The 14505-nt window shown below is 34.3% G+C and overlaps 1 protein-coding gene across 2 annotated transcripts in view; it reads left to right on the top strand.

Annotated features, from left to right (window-relative positions):
* Arfgef1 (ADP ribosylation factor guanine nucleotide exchange factor 1) overlaps positions 1-14505 on the top strand; it is a 156044-nt gene that overhangs the window by 53391 nt on the left and 88148 nt on the right. For both annotated transcript variants that reach the window (XM_004637529.1, XM_023722363.1), the window contains exons 5-7: positions 314-493; positions 10224-10497; positions 12769-12879. In XM_004637529.1, the coding sequence (XP_004637586.1) occupies positions 314-493; positions 10224-10497; positions 12769-12879 (565 nt within the window). The remainder of the gene's footprint in view (positions 1-313; positions 494-10223; positions 10498-12768; positions 12880-14505) is intronic.

Raw genomic sequence — 14505 nt, 5'->3', positions numbered from 1 at the left:
TGTGGTGCTGGGGGATCGAACCGCGGTCCCTGATGCTTTGCCAAGCTTGTTCTAAGTAGGTGCCTTAGACCACTGAGCCATCTCTCCAGCCCATAGATGTTTTTTCTAATGTTTTGGGGTTGCAGTTGCTACTAGAATGAAGAAAATATTAACTATTTTAAGAACTAATATATTCAACACAAGTAGAAATTCTGTATAGTTTACTTGAAAGTGATAATTGTTTCTAAGCATTTTGTCATATGAAAATACTCATATTTTTTGCTGAAACACTGAAGAAAGAAACTTTAACTTTGCCCCTGCATCCCTTTTTAAGGCTTTACTTACTGCAGTAACATCACAACACATAGAAATTCATGAAGGAACTGTACTGCAAGCTGTGAGAACATGTTACAATATCTATCTAGCAAGCAAAAATCTTATCAACCAGACAACAGCCAAAGCTACTCTTACTCAGATGCTAAATGTTATCTTTGCACGCATGGAAAACCAAGCAGTAAGTATTTTAAAAAGAGATTGTATATAACAAAGGCATAAAATAAGTAGTTTACAATAGCTATAGTAACGGTTTTGCTTCTGTAGAAAAGATTGCCTTTCATTTACAGTTGTTACTGGAGATTTTTTGCGTTGCTTTGTTTTAAGGTTCACTGGTCAGAATGTGTTGCTAGTTCACAAGTGTGAAAAAGGTTGATTGCCTTCTTTGTCATGGAATATTTATGAATGATTTTTTATTGAACTCAGACTTAGCATAGAGGGTAATATAGATATGATCTAATATCTATATTAGATATTTATATTTGATCTATTTTGGTATAAAAATATCCACTGAGCCTTAACAATACATTTCTATAGTTAAAAAAATATATTGTTTCATCCATATATTAAGGGTTGTGATATACCTTACATTTAAAACTGCTTCACTTTGCTTGGTAAGAAGTACAACTAGAATTATTTGGGATTTTTCTTTTGTATGTTTATTGTATGTTATTACTTGGATCTTCATGATTAAAAACAAGCTTCCAACATTTTTATTTATTTATTTAAGAGAGAAAGAAGGGCTGGGGAGATAGCTTGGTGGTCTAAGCACCTGTCTGGTAAGTATAAGGCCCCAAGCTTGATCCCTGGTACCACATTGCCATGCCAGCCCCAAAACCAGGAGTTGCACATGCTTGCAATTCCAGTCCTGGGGAGACTGAGACAGGAGGATCACTGAGTCCAAACTGTATAGCGAGACCCTGTACCAATTTAAAAAAAGAAAAAATAACAGTTTCAAAACAGGCTAGTAGGACAGCAACAATAATTAATACAATATATATTTTTATTACCTTTTTTTCATAAACAATTTTGTGTTTAATGGCAAGCATTATATTTATGGAAACAAATTCCTTTTGATGTATTTTTTTTATTTTATTGAGAAATAGCAATGAGACAGTTTCAAAACTGATTAGTAGGACAGTTTCAATAATGCATTGCATATTGTTGTCTTCATAGTGATTATTCATAGTACAAGATGCAAGCATGATATCCTGTCCAAACACTATTAGTACCTTTGTAATAGTTTTTTAGAGTATAAAATACTGGCAAGAAATACTGTCCAAACAGTATTAGAATAACCATTCTTTTCAGTAAACTCAGATAAACTAGCTCTATAATTATCTTAACTATCTTATGTATATATATATTTTTTTCCATCCTTTTCCTCTTTCCCCCATCTCAGTTTCTCTTTTAAGTTTCTTCCCAGTTTACAATATCCAATGTACATTTAGATCTTATTTACTCTTTTAGCATCTCACAATAGGAAACAGTTTAATGTTTACACTTGTGCATCTGGTTTATCTTACTTATGAGTATGGTCTCGAGTTGCATCCATTTACCTATCAAAGTCTATCAAAGTTTGTCCTGCTTTATGACTGAGTAGTACACCATTATATTTAAAAACAAAAACCACTTTTTTTAAATCAATTCCTTGGTTGATTAGGCATTAGGGTTGTTTCTAAGATCTAGCTATCACAAATTGTGTTGCTATAAACATGGGTGTGCATATATTGCTGTCATATGATGTTTTTAATTCTTCTAGGAAGAACCCAGGAGGGGAATAGCTGGGTAGAATGGGACCTATAATCCTAGCTTTTCAGTACCAGGGATCAAATTCAGGACCTTGCGCTTGCTAGGCAGATGCTTATGCCTCTGAACTATCTCCCTAGCCCAAGCCTAGCTTTTTTTTTTAATTTATGTATTTGGTACGGTGTCTCACTATGTGGCTCAGACTCATACTGATCCTCTGGTCTCAGTCTCCCCAAAACTGGGATTACAGGAGTTTGCCACCACACTCCTGATTTTGTTGACTGGCTTGGCGGGCCCAGGGCAGGGCTGGCATGGCCTTTGGGAGCCCGCAAAGCATGCTGTACTGGGGATTGAACCTGGATTCTTGTGCTTGCCAGGCAGATGCTTAGACTGCTATTTCCCCAGCCCCCAATCCTAGCTTTTTGAAGAATCTCCATATTGATTTCCTCAGTGGTTGTACCAGCTTGCACTCCCACCAACAGTGCAGAAATGTTCTTTTTTCCTACAGTCCCTCAAACATTTTTTACTGGTTTATTTCTTTTCTTTCTTTTTTAAAAATGTATTTTAGTACAAGGTCTAAAGGGTCTCACTGTACAGATCCGACTGTAGTGATCCTCCTGTTTTCAGTCTCCCATGTTCTGGGATTACAGGCACATGCCACCATACCCAGTCTCAGTTGCTGTCTCAGCATTCCCCAGGTGGGGCCGGCACGGCACGCCAGGTATCAAACCCCATTCGGGGCACATTGGTTTATTTTTTGATGATAGCCATTCTTTCTGGGGTGAAATGGAATCTCTTGAATAACCAGTGATTTTGAATATTTTTTTGATGTACTTATTTGTCATTTGTCTTTCTTTATCTGAGAAGTGTGTATTCATCTCAGGTGTCTGTTTTTGGATTGAGTCTTTGAATTTGGTGAACCTGATTTCTTTCAGTTCTTTATATGTTCTAAATATAAGTCCTTTGTCTGAGGAACAACTAGTTATAATTTTTCTTATATGGATTGTCTTTTCACTTTTTTAGTAATTTCTTTTGCTATGCAAAAACTTTTTAATAAGGTGAGATTCAACTTGTTGATTCTTTGAAGTATTTCCTGTGTGTGGTCTGGATTTTTGTTCATGAAGTCTTTGCCTACATGTATGTCTTCAGGATTTCTTCCTATTTTGTCTTCCAGCAAATTTAGTATTTCTATTTTCATATTTAAATTTTTGATCCATTTGTACTTTAGTCCATGGTGATATACATGGCTCTGGTTTCATTGTTTGGCATGTGAAAAGCTAGTTTTTCCAGCACTATTTATTAAAGAGACTATCTGTCTTCTAGTGAGCATGTTTGGTTCCTGATAAGGTGGTTTAGTGTGTTTGGAGTTACATCTGAATCATCTATTCTGTTCTACTGATCCTCAGGTCTTTTCTTTCTTTCTTTCTTTTTTTTTTTTTTTTTCCCAATAACGCATTGATTTTAATCATACTACATACTAGCTTTTTGTAGTATTTAAGGTTAAGGATTATAATGCCCTCTGACATGCTTTTGTTGTCCAGAATTGTCTTTGCTATTCTAGGTTTCTTGTGGCTCCAAATGAGTTTTAGGAATGTTTTCTCTTCTTGTATGAAGTTTGCTAATAGTATTTTGATTGCAATTGGATTAAATCTATGTAAGAGTTTTGGCAGTATAACCATTTCACTATGTTGGTTCTTCATATCCATGAACAAGGAAATCTTTCCATTTTCTGATGTCCTCTTCAATCCCCTATTTCAGAGTACTGTAATTTTCAATGTATAAATCTTTTATTTCCTTTATTAGATTGATTCATAAGTATTTTATTTTATGAATGGTATTGTAAAGGGTATAGTTTCCCTGATTTCTGTCTCTGTGAGTTCATTGTTTCTAGAAATTCTATTGATTTTTTGAGTGTTGATTTTATATCCAGCTACACTGCTGTATTTAGGTAAGTCTACAAATCTTGTGGAATTTTTGGGGTCTTTTAGGTTGAGTATCATATCACTTGCAAATAATTATAATTTAACTTACTCATTTCTTACCCTTATTCCTTTTATTCCTTTTTCTTGTCTAATTACTCTGGCTATTGTTTCCACAACCATATTAAATAGGAGTGGTGATAGTGGACATCCTTGTCTTGTTTCTGAAGTTAGAGTAAGAGCTTTTAGTTTTAGACCATTTAATATAATGTTAGTTGTTGATTTGTTGTAAGTAGCTTTTATCAGATTGAGCAAAAGGCTGTCTGTTCCAATTTTCTGTAGGTTTTTTGTTATGAATGGGCATTGGACTTCATAAATGTTTTTTCTCTTATCTGTTGAGATGATAGTGTGATTTTTGTCTTTAGTTCTATTAATATGGTGTTGCACATGTTGATTTACATGTTGAACCATCTCTGCATCCCTGGAATGAATCCTATTTGGTCATGGTGTATAACGTTTTTGATGTGATCATTTGCTGCATTTTGTTCACTACTTATTGAGTATTTTTGTATCTGTGTTCATAGAGAGGATTATCCTGTAGTTTTCTTTTTTGATTAGGTTTTTTTTTTTTTTTTTCCTGATTTTGAAATTGGTTAATACTTGCATCCAGGAATGATTTTGTAAGTATTGTTTTCCTTTAAATTTCCATTGAAAGTTTCAAGATTAGTTGCATTAGTCTTTCTTAAATTTCTTATAGAAGTCAACGGTGAGTCCATCAGGGCCTGTGCTTTTCTTCATTGATAAATTTTTAATTATATTTTCAATTTTATTGGCTGATACCATGTTATTTAGAATTGTATATCTTGTTGACTTAATTTTGGCACTTGAATGTCTAGGAATCTGTTCATTTCTTTTGTGTTTTCCATTTTACTAAAATATAGATTCTTGTAGTACATATTGATGATCTTCTGGATTTTTGTAGCATATGTTGTGATTTGCCCCATTTCACTCCTCATTGCTTAAATTCGTGATTTTTTCTTTTCTTTTCTTTTTTTTTGATGAGTTTAGCTAACATTCTATTAGTTTTGTTTTTTAAAGAATCATCGATTCTTTGATTCTTTGTATCTTTTTCTTCATCTGAATTGCATTAATTTCTGCTCTTTATAATTTCCTCCTTTGTATAAGCTTTGGATTTGATTTTTCTTTTTCTACAAGTTTGAGGTTTTAACATTAGATTGTTTATTTGAGCTGTTTTCCTGAGAGTTCATAGGTATACATTTCCCTCATAGGACTGCTTCCATTGCATCTCATAAGTTTTAGTATATTGGAATTATTGTTAAATTGTATATACTGTAATTTAATCTTAATTTTCTTTGTGACCCCTTCAGTTGTTCAAAAGGGTGTTGTTTTATTTCAGTTTGTTTATCACATTTTTTATGGTTTATTTTGTTGTTGATTTTGTTTCATTGCACTATGGTCAGATAATATGCATTGGGATTTCACTTCTTCTACATTTACTTGAACATGTTTTGTGTGCTAATATGTAGTTTATTTTGGAGAATGTCCCAGGTGCAGCTGAGAAGAATGTGTATGCTGATGTTTTAGAGTAGAACACATTGTAGACATCTACCATGTCTCTTTGATCACAGGCTTGGTTTAATTACAGCATTTTTTTTCTTTTCTTTCTTTTTTTTATTTTTTGTTTTTTGTCTGATTGATCTATTTGTGAGAGTGGAATATTGAGGTCCCCTACAACAGTTGTGTTAGTGTATGTTTGGTTTTTCATATCTGTTAATATTTGTTTTATGTAGTTGGCTGCACTGGTGCTTGGTGCATATATATTGATGGTATGTCTTCTTGGAGTTTTCCCTTGATAAGTATCAAGTGACCTTCTTTGTCTCTTTTGATCACTTTTGGCTTAAAGTTTACATTGCCTGCAAATAGAATAGCTATTCCTGTTTTGTTTTTGTTTTTCATGGATTTCTGTCACATGGAGAATTGTTTTCCATCTTTTGACTTTTAGTCTATGAATTTCCTTTTGAGTTAAGTACTTTTTTGAATGAAGCATATTGTGGATTTCATTTCTTGATACATTCTTCCAGTCTGATGTGTGTGTGTGTTTGTTTTTGATTGGTGAGTGGGAACCATTTTCATTGATGGTTATAACTGATATGTACTGGCTTATCTTGTTCATGTTCTTTTCCTGTTATTTGGGTCCCTATGTTTAATTGCTTACCCTGTTGACTGCTGCTTTCTGTTGGTATTCATGTGTATTTGCAGTCTTAGGTATCTCTTACTAATACATCTTTTAGAGCATTCTAAGAACAGTTTGGTGGTCATAACATTTCTCCAGTTATTCTTTGTCATAGAAATATCTTATTTCTCCACTGATTTTGAAAGATAGTTTTGAATGGTTATATCAGTCTGAATTGATGATTTTCTTTATTTAGTACAGGATCTACAGGGTCTCACTGCACAGATCGGACTCGTAGTGATCCTTCCTGTTTTTCAGTCTCCCTAGCGCTGGGATTACAGGCGTGTATCACCATGCCCGGTCTCAATCGTTGCCTCAGCACACTCCAGGGGCAGGACTAGCACGGCAGGCCAGGGATTGAACCCCTAACATCTGCATCTACCTAAGCAGGCAGTTAATCTGCTGAGCTATCTAGCTGGCCCCGATTTTCTTTTAGGGCTTGAAATGCTTCTCCTCAGACTGTCCTTGATTTGAGGGTTGGGTTTGAGAAGTCTCCTCTGATTCTGATGGGTTTTCCTTTAAAGGTGATTTGTTTCCTTTCTCTAGCCACTTACAATATTCTGTTCTTGTGTTGAATTTCTGAAATGTGCCATAGTGTAGATTTATTTTTGGCCATGGCTATTTGGAGTTCTACCATTGTTCAGTTATTTGCATGTCAAATAATTATTCATGTTTGTGAAGTTTTCTGCCATTTTTTGAAGAGGTCTTGTTTGTTTGTTTGTTTTGTCTTTTGCACTTTGTCAGGTTTTCTCACTGTCTCCAGTCAATCTTATGTTCTTTTTTGGTTCATCGTATAGTTGTTGAATTGATTTTTTCAGTGTTCTCTTGCTGTTAAGATACCTTCTTTTTATGTTTACTAACCACAATCTTGTCTTCTAGATCTGATATTCTATCCTTGCTCTTATTCAGTCTGTTGTGCAAAGTTTCAGTGGAGTTTTTAATCTATTTGTAATCGTTTTATGTATTGTGTATCTTTTCTATATTGTTCTTTCATGCTCTCTGTTGTTTTCCTGAGCTCCTCTAATTTTTTAATCTGCATTTGCTTTAATGTCATTTTGATAATTTTTTTTTCACCTGAGATTATTTTTTCTTTCTTTCTTTCTTTTTTTTTTACAGAACCAGGGATGAATTCAGGCCCTTGCACTTGCCAAGCAAGCGCTTATTCTACTGAACCATCTCCCCAACCCCAAGATTATTTTTTCTATAGCCTATTGTGTTTGTTTCTTGCACTGCTATTGCTGTCATTTCAGAAAGTTCCAGTGGTTGACTTCTGATTTTCTCTGTTGTGCTCTGGGCTTGTCCTGGGTGGGTTGGGGGTGTGGGGTTGCATTTTGCTTCTGTGTCTTACGATTTCATGTTTTCTGTAGTGCTTCTTTTCTGTGGATCACTGTCAGTTTGAGCTGCGTAATGAGACCCTGCACAAAATGTAAAGAATTTAATGGACTAGGGATATATGTTTCAAGATTACTCGTGTGGGGGCCGGGGAGATGGCTCAGTAGGATAAGTGCTTGACTGGCAAATGCAAGGATCTGAGTTCAATCCCCGGTTCCACCAAAAAAATAAAGAAAAAGAAATAAAAATAAAAAAATAAAAGAAAAAAAAAAGATTACTCATGTGGCTGTTTGCAAAAGGCCTCATTTCTTTACTCTGTGTTGGATAGAAGTCTGGGTTCCTTACCTTCTATCTGGGTCAAGAGGGTTGCCTCAGATGTGACACTTGACTTCTCCCAGAGTGAATCATATGAGAGAGTGACAAGACAGAAGCTGTAATGTCTACCTTACAACCAGAAGTGGTTCCACAGACCATATGTGCTCTGCAAGGGAGGAAAATGCACAAAAGGGAGTGAAGATCAAGTATATGAGGAAGACGCATTGTGGGTAGCCATCTTCCCATAAATATTCTTCTGTACTTCGTTCTTTATTTATTTATTTTTGGCGGAACTGGGGATTGAACTCAGGCCTTTGTGCTTGCCAGGGAAGCACTTATTCTACTGAGCCATCTCTCTGGCTGTACTTTGTTTTTTTCACCTAATAGTGCCTTAGAAAGCACATTCTATGTGAGTTCTTACAAGATCTCCCACCTTGTGTATAGATGTGTAGTTTTCCAAGACACAGTACTGCAGTCTGATCAGTTACTCTCCTATGTAGCAGGTTCTCTTCTGTGTAGCAGGATATCTCTTATCTGATAATTTACAACCATAGTGATTTTGCTGCCTTTTTGAGGATGTTAATGAAAATAATTTGATCACTTTTTAAAATGGTAGAGTCAAGTTTTGTTATTTGATTTGTTCAAGTTTTTACTGAATTTCTCACATGATGTTAGGCCTTACTTATATAGTCATGGACAAAACTGACATGACTACTACCTTCAAAGGTCTGAAAAACTGGAACAAAGGGTTTCAACCGAGAGGGGATGAACCTTAATCAGATAATCACATAAATTTATAATTGAATTGTGATAAAGGTATGAGCATGTTTCATGTTATAAAGCATATTTAGTTCTGTGTTATAGATAATCATACAAAAGTGGGGAAATGGATAAAAATAAAATAGGGGGAGTAACTACCATAGTTATTAAAATCTTGCAAGCTAGAAGTCTAATTCATATATGCATAGATCACTGATATCTGTATTCTTCCCCCAAATAAAACTCTTGAGAAAACTTTCCTAGACCCTATTATAAAAACCTCAGTATAGTGCTGGGTATGGTGACACACACTTGTAAGCACAGAGCTCTGAATAAGACAGGGAGATTGCTGCAAGTTCAAGGCCAGCTTGGACTACATAGTGAGTTCAAGGCCAGCCCGAACAACACAGCAAGACCCTGTCTCAAAAAACAAAACAGCAAAGGTTCAATTCTAAGATTATTCCTGTAGAAAAATTACTGATTTCTCTTTAAGAGAGGGGAAATAGCTGGAGGCAGTTATGCTTCAGAAAGTACAGTGAGACAGTTTTGATAGTCATAACTGGATCAGGGAGGTGTTATTGATATATTGTAGATGGAGGTCAGACATGCTTGTGAACACCTTTTGGCATGTAGAACAAGTCATATACAGCAAGGAAATAGCCAATCCAAAATGTCAGTAGTGCTAGTGTTGAAAATCCTTACATTAGAAAAGTATATGTGTGTACAGAAAATGTTATTTTTTCTTTTGAAAATGTTACTTTTTCAGAGAATATTATTTTCTCTCTCTTCCCCCTTCCCTCTCTCCCTCTCTCCCTCTCCCTCTCTCCCCCTCCCCCTCCCTCTCTCCCTCTGTCCCTCTGTCCCTCTGTCCCTCTGTCCCTCTGTCCCTCTGTCCCTCTGTCCAAGGGTGTTGCTAGAGTTTCTACAGCTTTGGAGTCTGTGGAAAAAAATAGAATTTGACACCATGTTCATTTGACTCCAAAGCATTTGCTTCTCCCACTAAATTGTACAAATTGTTGAAGGTAGACTGAAGGTAAAATTTGTTTACAAGTCATAGTTTTGTTTTTGCACTAAGGATTAAGTGCAAGGCCTTCACACTGCGTTGTATCTCTAGCCCTTTTTTTTTAATTTTTGGAGATAGGGCCCTTGCCAAGTTGCTAAATTGCCTGAGCTCAAAGTTTCGATTTTCCTGCCTCTGCTCTCTAGAGAACTGGGATTATAGGCATGTACATAAGTTAGAGATTTCTTACTGTTAATTTGGAAATGTCTTTCCCATAAATGAGTTGAACTATTGGTTTGAGAGTTCTGTTATTGTGTTTGACTAATCATGCCAATTAGTTTCCTTTCATGTAAAAGAAAAAAGTTGGACTACTTAGATTAGAAGGCTCTTCCTACCTTTTTAGACATTAAAATTTTAATGTCTAAATTAACGTTAATTATTTTTAGTGTATTTTATGTTGTTTCTGATGGACTGTAATTTCTAAGTCTATGTGAAAAAGAATCGTATCCAAATGAAATGTCATCTCTTTAGATTTTGAGCTACTTATTTTACTAGTATTAGAGTTTAACGTATTTCTTTCCAGTTGCAGGAAGCCAAACAAATGGAGAAAGAAAGGCATCGGCAGCATCATCATTTGTTACAGTCTCCAGTAAGCCATCATGAGCCTGATTCACCTCAGCTTAGATACTTGCCATCTCAGACTGTTGATCATATATCCCAAGAACAAGGGGACCTTGATCCCCATACAAATGATGTGGATAAAAGTCTTCAGGATGACACAGAGCCTGAAAATGGATCTGATATTTCCAGTGCTGAAAATGAACAGACTGAAGCTGATCAAGCAACTGCAGCTGAAAGTAATCTTATTAAGAAGGGGGTGTAGGGTGTGTGTGTGTTAAAAGAAAGGTATTGGAATGAGAATTTTTGATGATGAAATATGGAAAGAATAATATTATTTAATATATGTCAGATACATTGTGGTAATTGTGACCCTTTTCCATCCTGGGTAGTAAAGTTAATTTGACCTAACCCACAAAACTTTTGTTTATGCTACTGTCCGTTTATAGTATCTCATGAGCAGTATAATTTATAAAATTTCTTTGAGGGAGCTACATGTTTCTAAAGATCATAAATGCCTTACCATATTATATAGGAATTTTGGTTTTCTCCTTAAAATTTTTATAGCAAACAAGGATTCTACCATTAGCTGAATGTGTTAGGAAATCATTATCAATTTAGAAAAAATTATAATCAAAGAGTACTGAAATTAAACATAGAAACATTTTTTAGTAACCAACTGGCATACAAGTTTTTTGTTTTCATATGTAGTATTCACTAAAATTGAGATATTCTCACAATATTTTTCTATGCATATTTATGTATAAGAAAATTATTGTAACAAAAATTATTACTTTTATTTCTTAGGTACTGTGCTAGTACTTTGGATTAAGATGATTGATGCAGCCATTGCTTATAGTGTTTAACCTGCCTGGAGGGTCAGTTGAGCATAATTGAGGTATACTGTATGAAAAGTTTTCTCAAAGCAGCATGCGTAAGGCAGTCAGGAGAGTGCTTATGAGAATTAGGAAGTACTTTCATTGAGAGAATATTTTATTTGAATTGTAATGGATAGGAGAAGGAGTTGACTTAGCTAGAAATTGGGTAAATTTCTCTACAGCAGAGACATACGTTACACTCAAGGAGTGGTAACATTTACAGTGTGAGGCACCACTGTGCCTTATGAAATACAAATAACATATAAAGCATATTTTCCTATAACATTATTGTGACTATTGTGACTGTAAATGTACTTTTCTCCCAACAACTGATGTAAATGAAAAGTCTAAGAACCATTGGTATATAGTACATATTCTAGAGATAACATTTTGACATGAGTGTATAACTTTGGACATAACAGTTAAGTTCTCTAACCATTTCCTATGTATAATAAATAATAGTCACTGTTACTGTAATCTATTTCTGTCAGTTAATCTTTGTGAGAATTTTAAGTCACTAGCCATTTTGTACACATTTTGAGAGAGTGCCTCTGTATATTTAGTTACTTTGAAATTCTGATTTTCAGACTCAGGAACTTGCCCAACTAGAGCATATAAATAAATATTTAAGTAGTAGACTATTTACTTGCCAAAACCTCTATGTCTTTATTTCACAGAAGAATATCAATGCTATTTTTACTTGGCAATTTTATAAACTAAACCTGCTTGTTCTATATAATTATCATACATTTCCTTGTGGCATTCAGTATTTTTATAAAACTTAAAAGACAATAGATTAGGAACAGTGAAATTATAAGGACAGGTACAGTGGCCTTTTATGGTACAGGAGCCAGTGGAGACAGCAGGAGTACTAGCTATTTGTATAGTCTGATTCCATTTGATGTAGTACATTGGCTCCCGTGACAGGCTTCTAGATATCTGAACTTTCTAACATGCTGTGAGCCACCTAGAGATATTGTTAGCATTTCAAGAAGCTCATTGCAAATTCTATTTTAATCAGTGGTAGGTCTAGCCAAACTATCTAGAATGTTAAGTTACATTAATTCCTCTTAATCTGTTTAGAATTTCTGATTTGTAGTTACCTGGGGTTTTTTGTGATGTTTCTTACTAAATTGGCAAATGAATTCTTTTTCACTTCCTCACTTTAGTTTTATTTGGAAATGTAGATTCAATTGAGAAGTAGTAAGAAAAGCACTGATAGATGTCCAAATTACCCCCTCTCAAGGATGCTGTAGTAAAGTACAGTGTTGATCTTACCAGTTAGTCAGAACATTTTAATTACACTTAGCATACATTATATAAGGGTTAGTATAGTAGTTATAAGAACTAAGCGAGCATGCATAAAACAGATGTTTCACTTAAGACTTAAAAGTTCAGTTCTTAAAGGAATAATCTAGAAAATTTAAATTGAATAATTATTTAATAGATTGTCAGGTGAACCACTTGTTTGGTGTTTTTCTTTTTTAACAGATTTTGATTGTTTGACATAATCGTATCTAATTTTTATATGATTTTTTTAGTGTTGCTTCATTTTTCAGGAAGAAACATTTTTCATCAAATGTGCTTAGTAAAGTTTCCCAAAAAATTAATTGAGTTTTTCTCTTCTTAAAGCATTATCTAAAAATGATATTTTGTATGATGGAGAGAACCATGACTATGAGGAAAAGCCACAAGACGTTGTACAGAGCATTGTAGAAGAAATGGTGAACATCATTGTTGGAGGTAGTATACTTCATTCAAAATGAATTTAGTCTGTTTCATGGAAATTTATCTGACCATAGAGTCCATAGAATTTTACCTAACCATAGAGTCCAACCACCGAAAGGACAAAATTATGAACACTTTCTCAATTTAGTGATTTGTGTGTGTGATCTAGAAAAATGTAGTACCCTCTAATCTATAGGGTATGACTTCTAAGACCCTCCTCAGTAAATTCTTAAAACCACTATGATGTACCAAACCCTTTATATACTCCTCCCTTTCTTTCTACCTCTCCCTGTCTTTCTCTGAGCACTAAATCATGCACTGTGATAACTTCTGCAGTTTGATGTAATGTGGCAAAACTTAAAATGAATTTTCTTCTCAATTTTAAGGATAGAAGATTCATTGTTACCAGAGATCTTAGCAATCTCTGCCTATGATTTCTTTTCCTTTTATTATATCAAGAATTTTTACCTTTTCAATTAATGGAAGGACCTTATAACCTATTTTTCTTCTTTTAAAGAGAAGAAAAACAATAGAAACAATAATATAAAATTTGAAAATAAGTTTTATAGGAGAACAACAGTGTTTAGTACATTGTGTATTGTTATCTTCAAAGTAGTTGCTCACAATATAAGATATAGGCATGAAAAACCAAGCAATATAGGCATATTGTTATCTTTTTCATGAGCTAATAACAGTAGTATAGCTATCTTAACTGCCTTGTGTGTGTGTGTGTGTGTGTGTGTGTGTGTGTATTTTTTTCCTCCCATTTTTCTTTTCCCCATTCCAGTTTCTCTCTCTCCTTTTGAACATTTTCTTCCCATTTCACACTATCTGTTGTGCATTTTGTGTCTAATTTTCAGAATTTTTTTTTTTTTTTTTTTTTTTTCAGAACCAGAGATTGAACTCAGGCTCTCAGATTTTTTCAATACAATGTTTACACATGCAAGACTGATTTATGTCAATTATAAGTATGGACTTAAGTCACATCCACTTCCCTATAAGTGCCTCAAGTTTATCCTTCTTGATAGCTGAATAGTAGTACTCCATTATAGAAAAATACCACATCTTTTTTATGTATTCCTCGGGGGGGGGGGTTTAAAAATTTTTTATTGAGAAACAAATATGAATGAGACAGTTTCAAAGCTAATTAATAGGATAGTTTCAATAATCAATACATTGTACATTGTTATTTTCTTAGTGATTATCCATAGTACAAGAAGCAGATAGGATATCCTGTCCAAACACTATTACTACACCTCTTTCTTCTCATTGAATTAAGTGAAAGTAGCTGTATATCCTAATTATTTTGTGTATATATAAATAGAAAATGGTCTTTCCTTTGTATCCCCTTTTTTTAATTTAGTCCTGTCAGAGGTGTGTATTCTATTGGCATCTAAATACTATAGGTGTTTGAATTCAGCACAACAGTCCAACACTGTCTAGCAGTTTATAATATTAGTGGGTTATCCTCAGGAGTTATTGACTTGAACCTTTTACAGCTCAGCATATTAATATGGTTTTGCTTTATATACCTCGTTTTTATACTTTTCTGCTGGATGGTTAAGACCAAGATACAGCAAGACCTATATAACAAGAAATGTAACTTTTGTATCTGATAAAGTCAGTCAAGTACCCTCAGGA

Source organism: Octodon degus, unplaced genomic scaffold (genome assembly GCF_000260255.1).
Source record: "Octodon degus isolate 3935 unplaced genomic scaffold, OctDeg1.0 scaffold00091, whole genome shotgun sequence".
NCBI lineage: Eukaryota > Metazoa > Chordata > Mammalia > Rodentia > Octodontidae > Octodon > Octodon degus.
The sequence above is the reverse complement of the archived record's forward strand: the minus strand, read 5'-3'. Positions and strand labels throughout refer to the sequence as shown.